General features: G+C 44.4%; 1 protein-coding gene across 1 annotated transcript in view; it reads left to right on the forward strand.

Moving 5' to 3' along the window:
* The window catches only part of STAM2 (signal transducing adaptor molecule 2), an 88,604-nt gene that overhangs the window by 62,222 nt on the left and 3,058 nt on the right, over positions 1-23,324 (forward strand). The window contains exons 11-13 of the mRNA XM_082261116.1: positions 6,450-6,504; positions 10,893-11,046; positions 15,522-15,685. Coding sequence (XP_082117242.1) covers positions 6,450-6,504; positions 10,893-11,046; positions 15,522-15,685 — 373 coding nt within the window. The remainder of the gene's footprint in view (positions 1-6,449; positions 6,505-10,892; positions 11,047-15,521; positions 15,686-23,324) is intronic.

A 23,324-nucleotide genomic window follows, 5' to 3' on the forward strand; every position in this document is an offset into this window, starting at 1 on the left:
CCCCTTTCACACTTGTGCGACTTCAAAGTCGCACGATTTTGCGGTGACTTTGTTGCCGCGATTTTGATGCTAGTTTGACTGGGCTTGAATTGTCTTTTCCTCAAAACGCATCAAAATCATGCCAAAGTAGTGCAGGGACTACTTTGAAGTCGGTGTGACTTCAAGTCGCACAGATATGAATGGGAATCATTGAAAATAATGGAGAACGACTTGTCATGCGATTTTGCAGTCCCAAATCGCATGGCAAGTCGCACAAGTGTGAAAGGGGCCTACGTGTTGCTAAAACGTCTGCTGTCACACCATGTGGTCATAGACTGCCTGCTGAGTTATAGGTGGAAATAAATAAAACCACAATAAGGATCTCTGACCTCAGTTTCAAAATGTTGGCAGTTTTAAAGCAATATTGTCATTATTAATAAAAATCCCAGCTTTCTCAGGTGCAGAAACCGGATCAATATAAGTTCTGTTAATAGATTGGCAAAGTGTGCTCATTTGGGCACAGGAAGGACTGTTCCGCTTAATGCAGTCCTTGAATTTGGTTGAGCATTGTAGATTATTAAATGTACAGCACATTTTGCCAAGTGGAACAGAGTAGAATATAGAATGTACAGCAGGGTGTACAGAGTGAAAATATGTGGAGTACAGATCATACAGCACACTGGGGTGGTGCAGACCAAACACTGTACATCATAGTGTACAGAACATACTGGTGCAGAGTAAACACTACAGCACAGTGTACAGAGTATAGTTGTGATGTAAAGAATGTACAGCACCGTGTACAGAGTATAGTTATGGTGTATACCAGGGGTCCTCAAACTACGGCCCGCGGGCCGCATTCGGCATTGTCGGTGCCACTAATGCCGCACAAAAGGGTTAATTAACTGCCACTGGCCATTACTGTATCAGTGTCCAGTGGCAATACATTAACCCCCCCATCCTGCATTTTACAATTGAGTCAAACACCAGTGATAAACACAAAGTCCCAATGTGCTAAAATGGTTCTTTGGTAACATCTGCACCTGAAATGAATTGTTTACCAGAGCAAGCAGATATTTAATGTGCATATCTGGTGTGTATAACAGAGCAAGCAGGTACAGTGCCTTGCGAAAGTATTCGGCCCCCTTTGTAAGATTCTGGTACCTTCGGTACCCTTATTGCCCATTTTCCTTTTCATATTGCGTCCCACCTTTTCAGTTAGGTGGAACGCATATACCTTTAAGCCGCATGACATCATCGCTGAGTGCCGCTCTGAGCGGCTATTTCAATCGCCGGCTTTCTCTCTCAGGTTGTTTGTTCAAACCGCATGCTTAACAGCCTTGTCTTATGCTGCCGGAGCCTCCAGCTATTCTCTTTACCTGGAACAGACCGGAACCTCGCTACTGATCCCGTATCTCGCTACCGGATCACTCCCTTACTACCGGACCCTTCTACTTACTAACCTCACTAGTGATAAGTACCCCACAGGGGATTCCTTCATAACAAACTTACACTATCTACTTCTGCACATTAAGGACTGTTACTATCTATGCATTACTAATCCTATCATCTGCACTGTTACATAGATTGCTAGCTCTTGAGTCTACTACCATCTATCCTTGCACTGGGTTAGTCTCTCCTGTATATGTCATCTGCTGTCCTTACCACCTGTTACTATACATGATTACTAACCTATCTGCATTCTACCTATTACCATCTACTACTCTCCTGAACATTACTATCAAGTGCTTATCATTGCTATCACTGCTCACCCCTGTCCCTTCAGCACATCACCTCTATATTGTCATATACATCCTATCACTCCAGGAACATCTTATTGAGTGTATGTATATTTGTATGCTGAAGCAGGCGGATCCACAGTGATGAGTCTGGAGAGTTGGATCTGGTAATTCAACACATCTCTACATGACTACTGAGTGGAGATTCTGTAGCTGCAAATCCAGCTCACTATAACAAAAACGCAGGAGCGTTACACCCTTGAACTTTGCGACCTCTTGCCACATTTCAGGCTTCAAACATAAAGATATAAAACTGTCATTTTTTGTGAAGAATCAACAAGTGGGACACAATCATGAAGTGGAACGAAATTTGTTGGATATTTCAAACTTTGTTAAATAAAAAACTGAAAAATTGGGCGTGCAAAATTATTCAGCCCCTTTACTTTCAGTGCAGCAAACTCTCTCCAGAAGTTCAGTGAGGATCTCTGAATGATCCAATGTTGACCTAAATGACTAATGATGATAAATAGAATCCACCTGTGTGTAATCAAGTCTCCGTATAAATGCACCTGCACTGTGACAGTCTCAGAGGTCAGTTTAAAGTGCAGAGAGCATCATGAAGAACAAGGAACACACCAGGCAGGTCCCAGATACTGTTGTGGAGAAGTTTAAAGCCGGATTTGGATACAAAAGATTTCCCAAGCTTTAAACATCCCAAGAAACACTGTGCAAGCGATAATATTGAAATGGAAGGAGTATCAGACCACTGCAAATCTACGAAGACCTGACAGTCCCTCTAAACTTTCAGCTCATACAAGGAGAAGACTGATCAGAGATGCAGCCAAGAGGCCCATGATCACTCTGGATGAACTGCAGAGATCTACAGCTGAGGTGGGAGACTCTGTCCATAGGACAACAATCAGTCGTATACTGCACAAATCTGGCCTTTATGGAAGAGTGGCAAGAAGAAAGCCATTTCTTAAAGATATCCATAAAAAGCGTTGTTTAAAGTTTGCCACAAGCCACCTGGGACACACACCAAACATGTGGAAGAAGGTGCTCTGGTCAGATGAAACCAAAATCAAACTTTTTGTCAACAATGCAAAACGTTATGTTTTGGCGTAAAAGCAACACAGCTCATCACCCTGAACACACCATACCCACTGTCAAAGATGGTGGTGGCAGCATCATGGTTTGGGCCTGCTTTTCTTCAGCAGGGATAGGGAAGATGGTTAAAATTGATGGGAAGATGGAGCCAAATACAGGGCCATTCTGGAAGAAAACCTGATGGAGTCTGCAAAAGACCTGAGACTGGGACGGAGATTTGTCTTCCAACAAGACAATGATCCAAAACATAAAGCAAAATCTACAATGAAATGGTTCACAAATAAACATATCCAGGTGTTAGAATGGCCAAGTCAAAGTCCAGACCTGAATCCAATCGAGAATCTGGGGAAAGAACTGAAAACTTCTGTTCACAAATGCTCTCTATCCAACCTCACTGAGCTCGAGCTGTTTTGCAATGGGCAAAAATTTCAGTCTCTCGATGTGCAAAACTGATAGAGACATACCCCAAGCGTCTTACAGCTGTAATCGCAGCAAAAGGTGGCGCTACAAAGTATTAACTTAAGGGGGCTGAATAATTTTGAACGCCCAATTTTTTTCAGTTTTTTTATTTGTTAAAGTTTGAAATATCCAATACATTTTGTTACACTTCATGATTGTGTCCCACTTGTTGATTCTTCACACAAAATTACAGTTTTATATCTTTATGTTTGAAGCCTGAAATATGGCAAAAGGTCGAAAAGTTAAAGGGGGCCGAGTACTTTCGCAAGGCACTGTATTTAATGTGCATCATCACTTCGTTCATATTTTTTTCAAACTATAGTCCGGTTCCCCAACAGTGTCTGAGGAACAGTGAACTGGCCCCCTGTTTAAAAAGTTTGAGGTCCCCTGGTATATAAAATATACAGCACAGTATATAGAGTATACATGTAAATAGTGGCACAAGCAGGCGTGCGTTTAGTGCAATGTTGAGTCCATCATATAGTTTAGGGCTGCTAGCTCTGTTCATAGGATAAAGGGTATGCAGTCAGTGAGCTCAGGGCTAGCCTGGAAGGAGAGTGAAGCGGTCTACAAACATGCAGGAAAAAGAAGAAAGACAGGCGCCTCTAAGTGTACACGGTTATGTATTTGATAAAAAGAGAAGTAAAACTCACATTAAGGACATGGGTAACAGACACGTAAAGAAGGTTCGGTGATCAGATGCTGCTCTTGTCCGCCCTGGGGGCCGTTTTCGCCACTCATGCAGCTTTTCTGGCCAGCGGTATGTAGTTGCGGTGATGGAATCGGGGGCTGGAATGCTGGCTGGACAGCAGCATCGTTCGTGATTTTCAAGCTGTGAAAAAGGAGCGTGCACTTATGGTATCCCCCTAGTGCGCATGCTCCAAAACGCGTCGCGAGCATGCCGGCGACGTCCTCACGAAATATGCTGCAGGCCAGCCTGCGTTTCAGCTCTCGTTTTCATCACCCAGCACCGCAACTACATTCAGCTGGCCAGAACCGCTCCATGAGTGGCAAAAACGGCCCGAGGTCAGACAAGAGCAGCATCCAATCACCGGACCTTCTTTATGTGCCTGTTATCCATGTCCCTAATGTTGAGTTTTACTTCTAACAGGCACATAAAGAAGGTCCAGTGATTGGATGCTGCTCTTGTCTGACCTGGGGAGCTGTTTTTGCCACTCATTGAGCGGTTCTGGCTGGCAGGATGTAGTTGTGGTGCTGGGTGATGGAAACGAGGGCTGGAACGCAGGCTGGACTGCAGCGTCGTTCCTGATGACGTCACCGGCGTGCTCGCGACACATTTTGGAGCATGCACACTAGGGGGGATACCATTCGTGCGCGCTCCTTTTTCACAGCTTGAAAATCGGGAACGATGCTGCGGTCCAGCCTGCGTTCCAGACTACATTTCCTGCACTGCAACTACAACCTGCCGGCCAGAACAGCTCTATGAGTGGCAAAAACGGCCCCCAGACAAGAGCAGCATGCGATCACCAGACCTTCTTTATGTGCCTGTTACCCCTGTCCTTAATGTGAGTTTTACTTCTCACTCAGAGGAGCCTGTCTTTATTCTTTTTCCAGTATATAGAGTCTAGTTGTGGTGTAAAGAATGTACAGCAAAGTGTACAGAGTATAGGTATGGTGTATACAATGCATAGCACAGTGTACAGAATATAAATTGCACAGCATAGTGTACAGTGTGTAGTTATGGTGTATAGAATGCACAATGTACCAAGTGTAGATATGGTGTATAGAATGTACAGCACAGTGTAGTTATGGTGTAGGGCAGGGGTCTTCAAACTATGGCCCTCCAGTTGTTCAGGAACTACAATTCCCATCATGCCTAGCCATGTCTGTGCATGTCAGAGTTTTACAATGCATCATGGGATGTGTAGTTCTGCAACAGCTGGAGGGCCGTAGTTTGAGGATCCCTGGTGTATGGAATGTACAGCACAGTGGGGCAGTGTGGAGCAGAGTATAAAATGTACATCTCAGTATGCAGAGTGGAGCAGTATATGGTAAAAAATGTACAACACCGAGTCCTGTTGAGTATTTAATCTACAATACAATGCACACACAGGAGCAGTGTGGCATAGACCGCATAATATACTATATTGTGTATTAGGGGAAGAGTTGGAACTATAGAAAGTACAACACCTGTGTACAGAATAGATCTGTGTGACATAAAATGCACAGCAAAGTCAAAAGACTGAAAGGTTTGGAGATCTAAATAGCAAAATGGCATGCTATGGTTTTTGCTTACACTAGAGTGCCTATTTAAAGTGTTACTAAACCCACTGTTTAATTTATAATACACTTCTGTGTGTGAATTGTGGCACTGTAATTCGTTTTAATAAGAAAAAAAACCCATAAAAGTACTTTTTTCCTCATTAATTTACAGCTGTCACATGACTCAAATGTTTCCCTGCCCGGTAAACATAAGCAGGAGGAACTTCTAGTCCTCTGCTGCTGGTCACATGTTAAAAAAAAAAACGGCCTTTGGAATACAGAGTAAAAATAAATAATATATCCATAAACTTTTTAAATTGTATACAAATATATATTTGAAATCAAATCGTTATTATTTTTTGGCAATAACATGGTGTGGGTGGATTTCTGCCAGTCAGCCTGTGTCTTAGAATAAGAGGGAGGTGAAGTCTCCATCAATCTACATGTAAAATCCCACTCCCATTCTGTTTAGCTGGAGCTGAAGGGAGGTAATGGGCTGTCATTTAGCACTGTGTATACGCCCACATGTGACACTATAGTCACGTGGGCTGCTCAGCTGTGATCGGGAGGAAACGCTCAGCATAGAAACTCACTGAAAACTGATGCCGCCAACACTGCGCTGCAAAATCCCTAACTGAATTAGGGATTTGGACAGGAGGAGCAGATAGAGAACAACAGGATTAATCCAGGTTTTTTTTGCAGAATACAGAAAACGATTATCATAGTGACCGAGTATGAACAGCATGTAATACGCCATTTATTGATAGTATTTTTATGATGTGGTTTTAGGAACACTTTATTGCCAATGGCTGTTTCATTCCCATTGTTGCCCTATTATACTGCTCCAAATAACTAAAACAAATATTGTAATTTAATTTATTTTGGTATATGCCTAATCTCAACAAAGTAAATTTTAATGGTATGCTCTTCTTTTTTTTCCTACAGATGTCTGCCAACAAATGGGTCCAATGATCGATGAGAAATTGGAAGAGATTGACAGGTGAGATGCCACATTCATTGTATCACATATTAATAATCTCTTCTCTCAACTGAAGAAGTTATCTGACACTTGCTCAGTAAATGGCTTCCTTTTTATGCTTTGCCTGTTTATTGCACACACAAGCAGTTAAATATAATAGTAGTGTTGCAGTGCAAAGCAATTAAAATACAATTGTTTCCTTTTGCATATTTTTAATTTGTATCTGAGATGTCCATGTTCTCTGCCAACCTTTACTGCAGTTTTGCCGTATTTCCTTTTTTTTAATCTTCTTTTTTTTTTTTTTTTGCCGTAGAGCCGCATTTGCCAGCTTCGGTCTTCTGTTAACTACAGATTTTTAGTATTTCCTTCATCTAACACCAGTAATTTTAAAGTGAACCTGTCACATGCAATATTTGAGTGCAAATCACACAGCTGTTGTCCTTCCTCTCTCTCCACTTTCAGTCCTTTTGAAAAGAGAACCTACGATTACGCTAAATAGCAGTGTGCTGGGAGCTGCCATTGTCTGACTTAGCAGCTGCATATTAGTTCCAAGGCAGTCAAAGTGGTGCTGAACAGGTGACCTGGAATTAGCCTGTAACCTGTGAATCAGAAAGTCGCAGCCTTCATCAGAAGAGGGTTTAGTTTAGATGGCAGATTCTCTTAAAGAGAAACAACTTGTGTGTGTGTGTGTATATGTATAAGTGTGTGTAAGGCCTCTTTCACACTGGTGGGTGTAAAAACAGGTGGTTGATCTGCGTTTTTAAATGGGAGGCACCACATGTCACACTGTCCTATTAAGGTTAATGTGACTGCTCCGCAACTGCAAGCCTAACGGTTCGCAGTATTGTATTTCCATACCGGCTGCATTCACCAGGAATAGACAGCCGGCTCACGATGTCAGAGAGCAAGGTGGCAGCACAGGACCTGATGTGCAACGGCGGATCACTTAGGAATGTACCTGGATTTGCTAGGCATTTGTAATTAGGGTTATTGAGCAGGTAAGAGGGGATTAAAAAAAATTGTAAAGAGGGGGGATTGTGTTTGTTTTAATATATATAATGTAAAGCTGTATTTCAAGGAGGCATTTCGCAGGTACTACTTCTGACTCCTATCAAGCTCTTTTCAAAAGTGTTGGGTTCTATAAAGTATCCTGTTCTTAGTACACACTTCTGTGAATTTGGGTTGTACAATTAAGGGGGCTTAAACCGACGAGTCCCCCTCCCCCAATCAGAATACACAGATCAGCGCTTGCCGTCATTGGCTGCAAGCGCTGATCAAATTCTAGTTTCTCTTTCGTTCATCGACAGATACAGCGTTTCATAAATCATAACTACTGGGTTATATTGCCTTCTCCAGGAGTAGGACTAGGCAGAACAAAAAACACCTGGCTATGCCCATGGGCCATCCTCAGCTTGGTATATAACCCCCCTTTTTGTTCTAGGTAATCAGTTTTTATCTGTCTAGTCAGGAGTAAGGACCTAGTCTCCCAGCTGGGATCTCTGGTACTAGCAATTTTTTCGTCTTCTTTACATCTTTTTTTGTTTTTTCTCGGGCGATCTACAATCAACTGCCGGGCTGGGCGACTGGCTGGATAATCAACATCCAGTGGTCCTCCCAGCCCTGCCAGGGAGCACGTGCAGACTGCAGCTACGCGCCAGGGCAACCATGACATAGCCTCACAGACAGAGGCTGGCCCGTGAGTTAAACGTCTCGCAGGGTCGCATACGACTAGTCCCTTGGCCGACAGCTCACCTACTTCGGTGGCGAGGATTCTGTCTGGAGCGTTACCCGCACAATGGAAGGGTAAGTACAGTAGGGATCGACCGATCATCGGCAAAGCCGATATATCGAGGGCCGATCTGCACTTTCCCCGATATATCGGAAATCGGCCCTGAGGTTACCGATATTGCCAATATTTCGGGAAAGTGCTTGTACCGGAGTGATGCCTGCAGCTAGAGGCATCACCCCGGTACCAGCGTCCATAGCTGATGGTCGGCTGTCTTGTAATGACAACCGATGCGGCTGAGAAGAAGATGGATTTGCTTTTTGTGATTACGGATGGACCAAGAAAAGGGCTGGCCGCTTCTTCGGCTACCATATCCAGATGGATCAGAAAGACAGTGATTTAGGCCTATTCCATTAAAGGTCAGGTTCCACCTTTTTCTGTCACGGCACATTTTACTGGGGCGTTGAGTGCTTCTTGGGCCTTCCGTCATCATGCATCAATATCGCAGGTTTGCAAGGTGGCCACTTGGTCATTGGTGCATACCTTCACAAAATTCTATGAGGTAGCTACTTTGGCATCTGCAGGTGCTTCTTTTGGCCGCGTAGGTTTGCAGGCTGTTGTTCAAGAGGGGCTGTTCCCTCTTGAGGTGTATTTTCCTTTAAACTTTTTATTTTTTTCAGACGGGGCTCCTGTGTACTGGTTAAGGCTCCTGTGTACTGGATAAGGGCTCTCATGTTTAGCCTTGGGTTATTTTCCCCACCCCTCATTTTCCTTTTGAACATCCCAGTAGTTATGATTTATGGAGCGCTATGTCCATTGATGAACGAAAGAGAAAATGGTCTTTTTGTACTTACTGTAAATTCCAGTTCATCAACACACAGCACCCACCCCTCTATGGATTTCTGATACTTCTAATACTGCTTGCTACGAAACTGATTACTTAGAGCAGATGGATTGAGGGGGGGGGATTATATACCAAGCTGAGGATGGCCCATAGGCATAGCCAGGTATTTTTTTGTTCTGCCTAGTCCTACTCCTGTAGAAGGCAATATAACCGAGTAGTTATGATTCATGGAGCGCTGTGTCTGTCGATTAACTCGTAGAAACAGATTTTACGGTAAGTAAAACCCATTTTTTTCCAGCAAGTCCATCCGATGAAAGCTGGTAGTTAGAGCAGCTTTGGTTGAACAGACAGCTTTACTCGCATACCGATATTCGGCTAGTTTAGCAGGAACCAACTTAATTTTGGTACGTGTGTATATCGGTCTTTAGTCAGGCAGTGTGCCAAGAGTTTACACAGCCCCTAAGCAGCAGAAATATATTCCCAAGTAGAATGCAAAGAAGCAAATTACACACTGGGAAGGATGTGCTTTGAAATGGGAAAGCAGAGGGACTGGCAGGATCACCAGGAATTTCACACAAAGGAAGCAATGCAAAGAGATTGGAAGGCTGTTTATTACAAGAATGTGGTATCACTGACACATCCAAAAATATAAAATGTGGGGGTAACATACACTTTAAATTTGTGTGCTTCCTTGGAGTGACCATATTAGGTAATGACCATCAAAAGGGGTTAGTTCACCTTTTTAATGCCATTTTTTAAATAAATTCATATGCATTACCGCTTTTTCTGTACATTAAAATGCTGCGCTCTGTTTTTATCAGTGATCCTTACTTTTGCCACTGCTTCCACTCTGGGCTCTCCTTTTCTGCCCTGCCTAGATGTCAAGCTGGATCCAACCGTCTAATGCGCTGCGCGGCCCCAACACCTGATGAACAAGTACTCTACTACAAGAGTTTGGCTTGCCTGATCACACATGTGTAGTCCGTTCTTTTTCGCTTTATTGGATGAACTCCGCATTTTACTAGTGAGAGTAGCTTGTACATGTGTGATTAGGTTAGCCAAGTGCTCGCTTGTGAGGTGTTGGGGCTGCACACCTAATGGCAGAGCAGAGAGTGGAAGCAAACAGTGGAAGCATCGTCAAAAATAAGGATCATTTTTAAAACTGGGCACACCATTTAAATGTTCAGATGTAGCTAGAACACATAGGAGATGAACCAACCCTTCGGTGTACCCCTTTGCCACTGCTGGGCTTTCTGCTACTCCGGACTGTGTTTACATACAGACTTCTATTTGCTGCAGTGTGCGGGTGCAAAAACAAGCTCTACAGAAATTATTGGTGCAGCCAAATTGAAGCCTAACTGTGTTAATTTGAACCTAACCAACAATTGCAGCAAAATTAACACCATGAAAGTTATAATAGCCACTAGTGCCTGTATCCCCTCAAAAATATGTGTGTAGAATGTAAAACATGCAAAACCTATTGGGAAATCTTTTTTCGCTGCTGTAAATGCAAATGGCCCCAGCTGTTCCCTGCTAAGCCAATTGTAAGCTAGCCTCCGAATCTTTGGCTACAGGTATTTCCTTCTTTGGTAGATCTCAATATATAAAATGTTCTTCTGGCTATGTAAACTAAAGGAAATACAAACTGGTTGGATGCTTAATGATGGAGGATCTCAAAGGACAGAAATAGACAGGAAAAATGGTAATAAGGTTATTTTTGATTTTCCTTGATTTATTAAATGAGTTCCTGTAAACCTATCCTCATGTTTGTTTTTTTGCAAAATGTAAGTTATCTTTGATCTCAGATTGTCATATTTGTTTCCTACTTGTTCTCTTCAGGAAGCACTCAGAACTCTCTGAACTTAATGTGAAGGTCCTGGAGGCACTGGAACTGTACAACAAACTAGCGCACGAAACCCCATTGTACAATGTATACAGCAAGCCCCCTCCACAGACGCATTATAACCCACCATCATTGGGGGTTTCCCTCCAGGTACTCGCAATAATAAAAATACACCTGTCATCAGAAAGATGAGATAAGCTGTTATTGTGGACCATTGTTGAAAGCATAATTTGCCTGGCTGTATGTGCCTTCACTTTTGACTCTGACACAGGAAAAAACATACAGAAAATAATATCTGAGGACAGTCAGAATTGCTTATTTCCAGACGTTCTCCCAATCACTGCCTGAACGTATTGAAGTCAAACATCAGAATCAGAGCCAGACACCTAGTGTTTTGTTTACAGAAGAATCTGTCACCGTTGGCAGGATCCGTATTTCCCTCATGACCGTTTTTTCTTTTGAAGACCATCTGTTCTCAATACTGATTTTTGTTTAGATGGACATCAGAATTCAATCATTGCTGGCATTTAGTCTAAATGTGGGATCTCCTAACCATATTCTATCCTTACCTCTCCAACACCTTACTGAGGGTGTTGCCCTCTAATAGCAGGTCTCCCAATTATCTGTATCATTTTTATTATGGAGACTCCATTGGGAGTGCATGACAGTGGGAAGGAATACTTCACCATGGGGTGATTTTTAAGACTTTTTAGATGGTCTTTGATTTAGCTGGTTAGTAACCATGGAGCATTCAAATTTCCATCTAGTGTTGTTTTTTTAATAAATTGATTTATTGTATTACATAGAGCAGGGGTCTCCAAACTTTCAAAAACAAAGGGCCAGTTCACTGTCCTTCAGACTTTAGGGGGGCCAGATTGTGGCGATTGGGAGTAGCAAAGGTCCAGATTTCAGTAGGAAAAATGAAGGCCCCTTCGTTGGTATAGTGGGAGTAATTGAGACCCATCATTGGTGTCAATGGGAGGAATTGTGCCCCATTGTTGGGATTATTGAGAGAAATTATGTCCCACTGTTGCTCTCATTTGGAGGAATTATGCTTCATCACTGAAGTCATTGGGCCCCATCGTTGGTGTCATTGTGAGGAATTGTGCCCCATCAAATGGTGTCAGGGAGGGGGGATTGTTATTCTCCATTGTTGGTATCCATGGATGAAATAGTGCCACAAAGGCCGGATAAAAGCAAGCAAATGGCTGCATCTGGCCCCCAGGCCACAAATAGGAAACTAGTGGCATACTGTAGAGGAAGTGAGTTTTGGATCCAGCTTTTTTGCAAGGCCCAGCATTAGGTTTTGTTTAGCATACTGGAGATTTGGTATATATTCCCCTGCACAGTCTCTTAGCCCTTTGGTTCGTGGCCTAAGAGCGGTCTGACCACCAGGTCCAGGAAGCTGTGCAGGGGAAATCACACTAGGCTAAAATATGCTGCAGGGTTATGGACGGTGGGCCCCAAAAATGATGCAAATGGTGCAGGGCTGCGGACACCAAGCCTCAACACTGTACGGCATCTGCGGACACCATCCCCAAAAGACGGTGCACAGCTGCGGGCGGACACCAGCCCCCAAAGAAGGTGCACAGCTGTGGGCGCAAATCAGCCCCCAAAGAATGCACATTGGCTGCAAATACCTGGCTTGAAAGATTATGCACAGTGGCTGTGGACACCAGGTACCAGAAAGTGCGTGGCAGCTGCATATAAACGCCAGACCCCAAAGATTGGGTGCGCAGACTACTTACATCAGGCCCCAAAGATGGTGCACAACGGCCCAAAAGGTGTCTGCAGGCTGGAGCACATACACCAAATACCAAAAAGCCTGACATTTGTGGTCTTGCAAGCTCCCAAGAGATCCACTTGTTGACTTTCAGGGTCCTTGTGGCCTGCTGTCCTCCCATCCCTCTAATTTTAGAGGCATTGGTCTAACAATTCTTTGCAGACCATACAGATCCCTTGTCAAGGCTTTGCTTTAAAACATGAAAGAAACAACAAATGCTTTTGCTTGAAGTCTTTTTAAAGCTGCACATTGATTTCAGCATCAATCCCTGCTCCACCTTCCCTTATTTGTATAGCAGAAAGAGAGTGTATATGTATGTGTGTATATATATATATATATATATATATATATATATATATATATATATATATATATATATATATATATATATATGTGTGTATGTGTGTGTATATATATATCTCTATCTATGTATGTATGTGTGTGTGTATATATATATGTATATATATATATATATATATATATATATATATATATATATATATAGTGTGTATGTGTATATATATATGTGTATGTATAGATATATCTTCAAAGTCTTTCTCTCCCTACAACAATTTTGCACATCTAGAATATTTGACCTATGTAAGCCAGAAGCATCTTGAATAATAAGGTCAGCAAGAATTTTTCTCTGCGCCCATAATGTAGCTTGAGGATAGCGGAAAATTAGATTAAGATCCTTTCATATACCTGGCAGAAGGATGTCTCAGGGAAGCATTGGTTTTGATCTTCATTCTTTATAAATACTTTTATATTGACCCATGACACTGTCTTCCGAAGGAATGTCTGTTAACAAGACCAGCTTTATTCACGTGCTTCCATCAGAGGATACAGCAAAACGCCTCCTGTTAGATCATGGCTATACAATGCTCTGCTATATACTGGATTTTGCAGTGGGCAGCAAACTGGTTTTTAACTTCACAAATAACCACACATCATTTTTATAGCTGAACTCTAGGCAGACTGACAAATGCTTGAAAAATGAAATGTGTATATATGTGAGCTGCTGTTTTTTTTTCTTAGTTTTTTTACTATATCTATATATAGTGTGTGTGTGTGTGTGTTATACATACATTGCTCAAAAAATGTAAAGGAAAGCTTTTTATTCAGAGTATAGCATCAAGTCAAGTAAACTCCTGGGATATTTATCTGGTCAGTTAAGTAGCAGAGGGGGTTGTTAATCAGTTTCAGCAGCTTTGGTGTTAATGAAATTAACAGGTGCACCAGATGGGCAACAATGAGATGACCTCCAAAACCTTACAGGTGGAGGCCACTAGTGTTTTTTTTCCTACTCCTCTTTTCTGACTGTGTTTCACTAGTTTTGCATTTGGCTAGGGTCGGTGTCACTACTGGTAGCATGAGGCTATACCTGGACCCTATAGAGGTTGCACAGGCAGCTAAAGTTCTCCAGGATGGCACATCAATACGTACCATTGCCAGAAGGTTTGCTGCGTCTCAAGAGCATGGAGGAAATTCCAGGAGACAGGCAGTTACTTTATGAAAGCTGGACAGGGCTGTAGAAGGTCCTTAACCCATCAGCAGGACTGGTATCTGCTCCTTTGTGCAAGGAGGACCTCCAGCAGGCCACTGGTTTGAATGTCTCTGACCAAACAAACAAAAACCGACTTCATGAGGGTGACCTGAGGGCCCGATGTCCTCTAGTGGGCCTTGTGCTCACTGCCCTGCACCGTGGAGCTTGATTGGCATTTTCCATTGAACACCAGAATTGGCAGGTCCGCCAGTGGCACCCTGTGCTCTTCACAGACGAGAGCAGGTTCACCCTGAGCACGTTATGCTCCCTGTAACATCATTCAGCATGTTCAGGTTGGTGGTGGGACAGTGATGGTCTGGGGAGGCATATCCATGGAGGGACGAACAGACCTCTACAGGCTAGTCAATGGCACCCTGACTGCCATTTAGGTATCGGGATTAAATCCTTGGACCCATTGTCAGACCCTACGCTGGTGCAGCAGGTATTGGGTTCCTCCTGGTGCACGGCAATGCCTGGCCTCATGTGACGAGAGTATGCAGCCAGTTCCTGGAGGATGAAGGAATTGATACCATGGAATGGCCTCCACGCTCGTCTGACCTAAATCCAATACAATACATCTGGGACAATATGTTTCGATCCATCCGATACCACCAGGTTGCACCCCAGTCTGTTCAGTCCTGGTCCAGATCTGGGAGGAAATACCCCAGGACACTGAAATGAAAACTCAATGAAATTTCAGCAAAATGGACTAGTCTGCTGCATCATTTTTTCGCTTAGATTTTCAGGGTGCCCTCTGTAGGTTGATAATTTTCCTTTCCATCAAACGATGTGGCGTCTTTTCGTTCCTAACACATTACCCAGTCCATACCAGTATAGATATCCAGCATGATATGTTTTCCCTTTTGAGATCTGATGTGTTTTCAAAGTTTTCCTTTAATTGTTTTGAGGTGTGTTTGTGTGTGTTTGTGTGTGTGTGTGTGTGTATATATATATATAATATAATATGTGTGTGTGTGTATATATATATATATATATATATATATATATAATATATATCAAAGCTTTCCTTTAATTGTTTTGAGGTGTGTGTGTGTGTGTGTGTGTGTATATATATATATAATATAATATGTGTGTGTGTGTATATATATATATATATATATATATATATATATATATATATATAATATGTGTGTGTATATGTATGTATGTGTATATGTGTGTGTGTGTGTGTATGTATATATATATATATATATATATATATATATATATATATATATATAATATAATATAATTTATTTTTGTTTGAATATTTTTAACATAGTTTTCTTTGTCTAGGGTTATGCTGGTCAGGCTCAGGGAGCTAGTTATATGGTACATGGTATACCCCAGGTACACCCTTCTTATAGCATGAGCTCTGACCAGATTGGACCCCTTCGATCTCTGCCACCGAATATCAACTCCACTGTCACCACTCAAGCAGCTCAAGCTCCCTATTTGAGGTAACTTTTTTATTTTTATTTTTTTCTTCATGAGGTTTTTGTAATGTTAACATCTTTCAGGGCTCTTGTATATTAACATTAGGGGATAGCACCCTACTTAATATGCACCCTAAGATAAAGTTTGGAGCAGGATTTGTGTCCAACTGGCCCTTATTAATTCCCATTCATCCTGACAAAGACCCCGCCCTCAGACTTGTTCAGGAGAGGGGGTACCTTGACAAAGTTTTGTGTGATAACCTTTAAAGAGATGATAAAGGCAGTTTTCTCTATCGTCCATCGACAGACGCAGCCTCATCTCCATGAGCTGAGTGAAAATTTGAATACACACCCCCAGGGGGCTGTCCCTCCAGGCATAAACCCCCACTGCACAACCCAGCACATCAGTTTGTTTTCTGCCTAGAGAAGGAGTAGACCTAGGTTTCCTGCTGGGACTCTGGTCTCAGTTTTTTTTATTCTTTTCAGAATATTTTCTTTTATTTCTCTTTACTTACTTGCTAGCTAGTGTTCAAGGAAGAATTTCCTGGTGATCTACAAGCAACGATGCCGGCTGGATAATCTAGATCCTTTATGGTCCCGCCAGTCTGGCCTATGAGCGTGAGCAGGTTAAAGTTCTGACCTAGGCCTAGCCACGACAGTGCCCCCTTGTCCGGAGGGGTACAAGCCTGCAAGCGGATGCCTCGCCGGAATGCAGCGACCTGGAACGCCCTGAGTCTCAGCGTACCCCTTGGCAGGCAGCACCCCCACTTCGGGTGGGAGGCAGTCTGCCCGGAGCCGAGCCCACCCATTATATGGTATGGTGATTAACTGTGCCCCCCTTGCCCCTGCTGGCCTTGGGGGGATGTGGGCCCTCCCCTGGGGATAATGGAATTTGTGCCTCCCAAGAGATCCCCCTGGTCTGCCCGGTGCCCAGTCTGTGTGTCCTTCCCTGTCCCTGTGCTCTGGCATCCGGGGGGGGGGGGCCTTGGGCTTGCTAGTCCCTGTAGTGTTTCCTGAGGCCTTCATGTGTCGGTCCCTGGCCGCATGGGCTCCACCATCTTAGGTGTGGGCAATTTAGTTTTTTTCCCCATAGACTTGTAGGGGGCAGCCATTTTCCCTGCAGCTTCCTATTGTTTTGTATGGACATCCATCTTTGTGTAGCCCTGGTGCTATGCTTGGCAGTGTATCCCTAACAGGTGACATCACTTCCTGTGTGGTAATTTCCTGCTGCTGAACCGTGGTCACTTCCTGCTTCTCTCTCCATGCTGTGGAAGATTCAGGAGGCTGTGTGTCTGAGGGGTTGCTGTCCTCGCAGTCAGATGGTGAAGAAGACCTGTCTTCTTCAGCTGCAACGCGCTTTGGTGAAAGCCCTGATTATTTCAGTGCGGGATACTTTAAAATTGGCTGATGAGCCCACGCCGGCAGGGACGCGGGTGGCTTTTGGCTCCCTGAAGTCTGCAAAAGCTGACAGGGTTTTCCCTTGTCCCGACACATTTTACGATATTGTGAATGACCAATGGCGGCACGTTAAGCACCTGTTAGTGGGTATCCTTTTTACTAAAAAGGTTTTCAACCTTTGGACGGTGCCACCTAAAGTGGACCATCCTGTTTCCAGATTAAACAAATCTACTCTTGTGTCTGTGGAGGATTCTCCAGTTTTTACGGATCCAGTGGACAGGCGGGTGGAATCCCTTTCCCACCATCTTCACGTGCTGGCGGGTTCCATTCTGAAACCGGTTTTTGTGTCTCTGCTAGTCTCACAGACGGTGACGGAATGGATTAGGGGTTTGCAGGAGACTTTGGACCCCGAGACTGTTCCTCTGGAACTGTTGGAACAGGTGATCCTGGCTCTGGTGTTCCTGTGTGATGTGTCTATGGATGCGGCTCCCCTGGTGGCCAGGGTCTCGGCCGTGGACATGGTTTTAAGACGCATGGTGTGGTTGAATAGCTGGTCGGATGACCAAGCTTCTAAAAAAGCCTTAGCTGATCTCCCCTTTCTGGGAGACAGGTTGTTTGGCGACTCATTGGATGAGTTGATCAAGGGCCTGACTGGCGGGAAGAGTACTCTTCTTCCTCAATCCTCCAAGGGTAAGACACCCCGTTCTAAGTGGGGTCCCTCCTTTTCTGCTCATAAACGTTTTTTTAATGCCTTGGGGGGCGTAAGAAAAAGGTAAGCCATTCAGAACTTCTGGAGGTGCTAAGAAACCCTGGGGCAAGTCCAAGGCCGGTCAGTCCAGTGCTGCAGACAAGTCCTCTTCAGCATGAAGGGGCGCCCTCACCCGTTTTAGGGGTGGGAGGACATCTGCGCTTCTTTCAGGAACCCTGGACTTCCGTCATTCAGGACAAATGGATTCGCGAACTGGTTTGTTCCGGGTACAAGATCGAATTCTGGTCCCGGCCAGGGGACAGGTTTTTTCAGTCAAATCTTCACCTGTCTCTGGAGCATTTGAAGGATCTGCGGGATCTCCTGGCTCAAGGGGTGATTGTGCCAGTTTCCCAACAGGAACGCTCTTGAGGTCTCTATTCAAACCTGTTCACCGTGCCCAGAAAGGTGCGTCCAATCCTGGACCTTAAGGCTCTGAACCGCTTTGTGCGGGTGCAGAAATTCCAGTCCATTCGGTCGGTGGTGGCATCTTTGAATCAGGGGGATTTTCTGGCTTCCATCGATCTAAAAAAATGCATATCTATTCGTCCCCATATTCGAGGGACATCAGCGATTCCTCCGCTTTGTGGTGGCAGAGGAGCACTTTCAATTCATGGCGTTACCCTTTGGTCTCACCTCGGCTCCCAGAGTTTTTACCAAGGTCCTAGCCCTGTTCTGGCCTTGTTGCGTCGACAAGGTATCTTCATTGTGGGGTATTTGGATGATCTCCTGTTGCGAGCAGTTTCCCATTTGGATCTGCTGGAATACACCTCCATCACCATTCGGACCCTTCAGGACTTCGGGTGGACGACCAATGTCACCAAATCTGCTCTGACTCCGTCTGTGCGGGTCACCTATCTGGGGCTGATCCTCGACTCTGCTCTGGCGAGGGTCTTCCTTCCCTTGGACAAGCTTCAGAAGTTGAAAAGGGCGGTCCAATTGCTGATGGAGGCCGATCAGTCCTTGTGGGCTTGCATGAGGGCACTGGGTATGATGGTCTCGACCTTTGAAACGGTCCCGTTTGCTCAGTCTCACACGAGACAGCTGCAGAAAGAGATTGTCAAAATGGAACAGAGATCCTCGGTCATTGGACCAGAAGATTCGGTTGAGCCATCTCACAAAGTCAGCTCTCTCTTGGTGGATCCAGTCACCTGTCCTGTACCATAGCAAGTCCTTCCCGCCGGTGTTTTGGATGGTGGTCATCACAGACGCCAGCCTATCTGGCTGGGGTGGAGTGCTGGGGAAGCTCTGTGCTCAGGGGACTTGGGCGTCGGAAGAGTCTTCCTTGCCGATCAATATTCTGTAGCTGAGAGCGATTAAGCTCTGCCTGCTTCACTGGACGAGTCGGCTACACGGCTCTCCGGTTCGGGTCCAGTCGGACAATGCCACGGCTGTGGCTTACATCAATCATCAAGGGGGCACCAGGAGTGCCCTGGCAGCCAAGGAGGTGGCCGAGATTCTGGTATGGGCGGAACACAATGTTCCGGCTCTTTCCGCAGTCCACATCCCGGGTGTGGAGAATTGGCAAGCAGGTTACCTGAGTCGTGAGGTGTTGGATCAGGGGGAGTGGTCCCTGAATCCAGAGGGGTTTCATCTCCTGTTTATCCGGTGGGGGACCCCGGATGTGGATCTGTTTGCGTCACGCCTCAACAGGAAAGTTCAGAGGTTTGTGGCCAGGTCTCGGGATCCTCTGGCCGATGCCACAGATTCTCTGGTGGCTCTTGGAGTCCGTATTGCCTGATCTACGCCTTCCCTCCGTTCATTCTCCTGCCAAGGTTTCTTCGCAGGGTTTCGATGGAAGGCATTCCGGTCGTTCTGGTGGCACCAGTCGGCGGTCTTGGTACGCAAAGCTGGTAAAAATGGTTGTGGATCCTCCATGGTGTCTTCCCTTTGCGGGAAGATCTACTATCTCAAGGACTGATCTTCTTCTTTCCTGCTTTACGGTCACTGGCTTTAACGGCTTGGCTGTTGAAAGCAAGGTGTTGGGGGATGGAGGTCTTACTGATTTGGTGATTCCTACCCTTTTTAAGGCCAGGAAGTCGACATCTAGGAAGATCTATCATCGTATGTGGAAATCGTACATTTCTTGGTGTGAATCACTGGAGCTGCACCCTCGCTTGTTTTCTATAGCTAGGGTTTTGGGATTTTTACAAAAAGGGGTTGAGCAGCGCTTGGCGTTGGGTGCTATCAAGGGCCAGGTTTCGGCCTTGGCTATTTACTTCCAATGTTCGTTGGCTACTTATAGTTTTATTCACACCTTCATTCAGGGGGTGCGTCATCTGGCCCCTCCCAGGAGATCCCTGTTACCGCCGTGGGATCTTAATCTGGTTTTGTCTGTTCTTCAAAAGCCTCCTTTTGAGAATATTAGGGAGATTTCTCTGCTTTTTGTCTCAGAAGGTTGCCTTCCTAGTGGCTATCACTTCTGCTCGCAGAGTCTCTGAGTTGGCGGCATTGTCCTGTCATTCGCCTTATTTGGTGGTCCACAGGGATAAAGTGGTCCTCCGACCTAATCCGTCCTTTCTACCTAAGGAGGTGTCGGATTTTCACCTGAATGAAGACATTGTGTTGCCTTCCTTATGTCCTTATCGATCCCCGCTGAGCAGAACAGAGTCCGTCGGCGGATGTGGACCGTGTGAAAGGACCCTAATTAGCAACGACATGGTGATTGCCTGGTTTTGTTGATAAAGCATTATCGATAATAGCTGCCACTGTATTTCTTTCTAGGTGCACGGGCCAAAATTTAAATCTTAAATGGGCAGGCTGAATGTACCAAGAGTAATGATCGATCAACTTGGGTTTAAACAGCCTGCCGGATTCTTTTGCGATGATCGCTTGCAGGTGTTATTCACTGTCTTCTCCCGGCGGGGACAGGTTTCCCCACTGGGAGAAGACCATTGCTGATTCCCCTGTCAACACTGTCTGTGTTGAAGAGGGAATTGTGTGAATTTCTTTCTTGCAACCACGGAAAGAAATTGGCACCATGTGTGTCCTGCCTTAGTGGCCCCAACTCAGGCTAATGAATTGGATGACGCTGACTAATGGGGGAACAGGCTTGAAAAAAGTTCATCCAGACCCAATGCACTCTGTAGAAGTTGGAAGAGATAGCCCAGCCACTGCACACCTTGCCCGGCCCAAGTGGTTAGCAGATAAAAGCAGCTTCAGCATGATTAAGCCCAGGGCTTAACCACTTAAGGACCGGAAGATTTTGCTGCTTAAAATGACCAGGACAATTCCGCGGTTGTGCGACGCTGTACCCAAATAAAATTGATGTCCTTTTTTTCCACCACAAATAGAGCTTTCTTTTGGTGGTATTTGATCACCTGTGCGATTTTTATTTTTTTGCGCTATAAACAAAAAATGAGCGACAATTTTGAAAAAAATAAAATATATTTTTCACATTCTGCCATAAAACATTCCCAAAAAGAAAAAAGTAAAAATCAAAATTTTTAACATTTTAGGCCAATTTGTTTTCTGCTACATATTTTTGGTAAAACAAATCGCAATAAGCATATTTTTATTGGTTTACGCAAAAGTTTTCGCGTCTACTAACTACGGGAAAGATTTGTCATTTTTTTATTTTTTTTTCTTTACTAGTAATGGCGGAGATCTGCAATTTTTTTTTGTGTGACTGCGACATTGCAGCGGACAGATCGGACCCCTAACTGACATTTTTGACACTTTTGGGGGTACCAGTGACATTACTACAGTAATCAGTGCTAAAAATATCAACTGTTATTGTAATAATGACACTGGCAGGGAAGGGGTTAATACTATTAGTGATCAGGGGGTTAAATGTAAGCCTAGGGGAGTGATTCTAACTGTGGGGGGGGGGGGGGGGTTGGGCTTGTGAGATCATCACAGAGAACTGTGATCCTATATAGCAGGATCACATAGTCTCTGTGATCACTTCAGGGAGAATGACGGACGGCTGTGTTTACATCAGCCGTCCGTCCTTCTCTGTCAGCGGGGGGGAGATCGCGATTGGCCGGCAGCCGTCGGAGCCGCCTGTCACACACACTGGCTCCCCGGCTAACAAGCGGGGGCAGGAGCGTGCCGCTGGTGATGCACTCTCCGACTAGAGTCTCCTGAGCGAGCGACGTAGTACTACGTCGGTTTTGCCAAGGAGCGCCTGCCTGCCGCAGTAAATCTGCGGTGGCCGGTCGTCAAGTGGTTAATCATGGAGGGGACATGGCTTGGATTAATCCAGCTGAAGCTGCCTGCTCATCACTCGGGCTGAGTGATGTGTGCGGCAGCTGAGCTGTCTTTTCCTTCTAGAATAAAATGCTGATCTTAAAAGTTAAAGTGATACTAAAGTCTGTTTTTGTTATTTAAAAATAACAAACATGTTATACTTACCTGCTCTGTGCAGTTGGTTTTGCACAGAACAGCCCCAATCCTCCTCGTCTCGAGTCCCTCTTCATTGCTCCTGGCCCCTCCCTCCTGCTGAGTGTCCCCACAACAAGCAGCTTGCTATGGGGGCACTCGATCCAAGCCACAGCTCTGTGTGTCCATTTAGATACAGAGCCATGGATCGGCCCCAACCCCTTTCTCTCCTCAATGGTTCACAGACTTTGACAGCAGCGGGAGCCAATGGTGCTGCCGTCTCAGGATGCATTAAGGTCAAAACCTTCTGACTTTAGAACCACTTTAAAGAAATACTATTAAACTTTAAAGAAATAAAACAATTTAAAGGAGTTTTCGTAACCATCAGGAGCCATTTTAGCCCTTTGCACTCTTGAAGAAACCACTCGTAGTTCCATCTTAACTTTTGACGCCAATGCATGATGCACAAATGACACATTTTACCAAGTGAAATCTCTAAACTTTCTTCAGCCTTACCGCTACTAGGGATCGCTCGTGTTAATGTTTTAAAAGTTGCTTTTATTTATAGTGTGTAATTGTATATGTACATGAGATTTACCTGTCTGCAGCCCCCATTACCAGTCAAAAAGTATCTAAAGCCAGAGAAGAGAACAAAACATTTTAAAACTCCTGTAGGTGTGTGTTGTGTGTATGTATGTACTGTATGTATGTGTGTGTATATTTATTTATATATATATATAATATATATATATACACAGCGCCTTGCGAAAGTATTCGGCCCCCTTGAACTTTGCAACCTTTTGCCACATTTCAGGCTTCAAACATAAAGATATAACACTGTAATTTTTTGTGAAGAATCAACAAGTGGGACACAATCATGAAGTGGAACAAAATTTATTGGATATTTCAAACTTTGTTAACAAATAAAAAACTGAAAAATTGGGCATGCAAAATTATTCAGCCCCCTTAAGTTAATACTTTGTAGCGCCACCTTTTGCTGCGATTACAGCTGTAAGTCGCTTGGGGTATGTCTCTATCAGTTTTGCACATCGAGAGACTGAAATTTTTGCCCATTCCTCCTTGCAAAACAGCTCGAGCTCAGTGAGGTTGGATGGAGAGCGTTTGTGAACAGAAGTTTTCAGTTCTTTCCACAGATTCCCGATTGGATTCAGGTCTGGACTTTGACTTGGCCATTCT

The sequence above is a fragment of the Pelophylax lessonae genome (genome assembly GCF_965119305.1).
Source record: "Pelophylax lessonae genome assembly, chromosome: 6".
Classification (NCBI taxonomy): domain Eukaryota; kingdom Metazoa; phylum Chordata; class Amphibia; order Anura; family Ranidae; genus Pelophylax; species Pelophylax lessonae.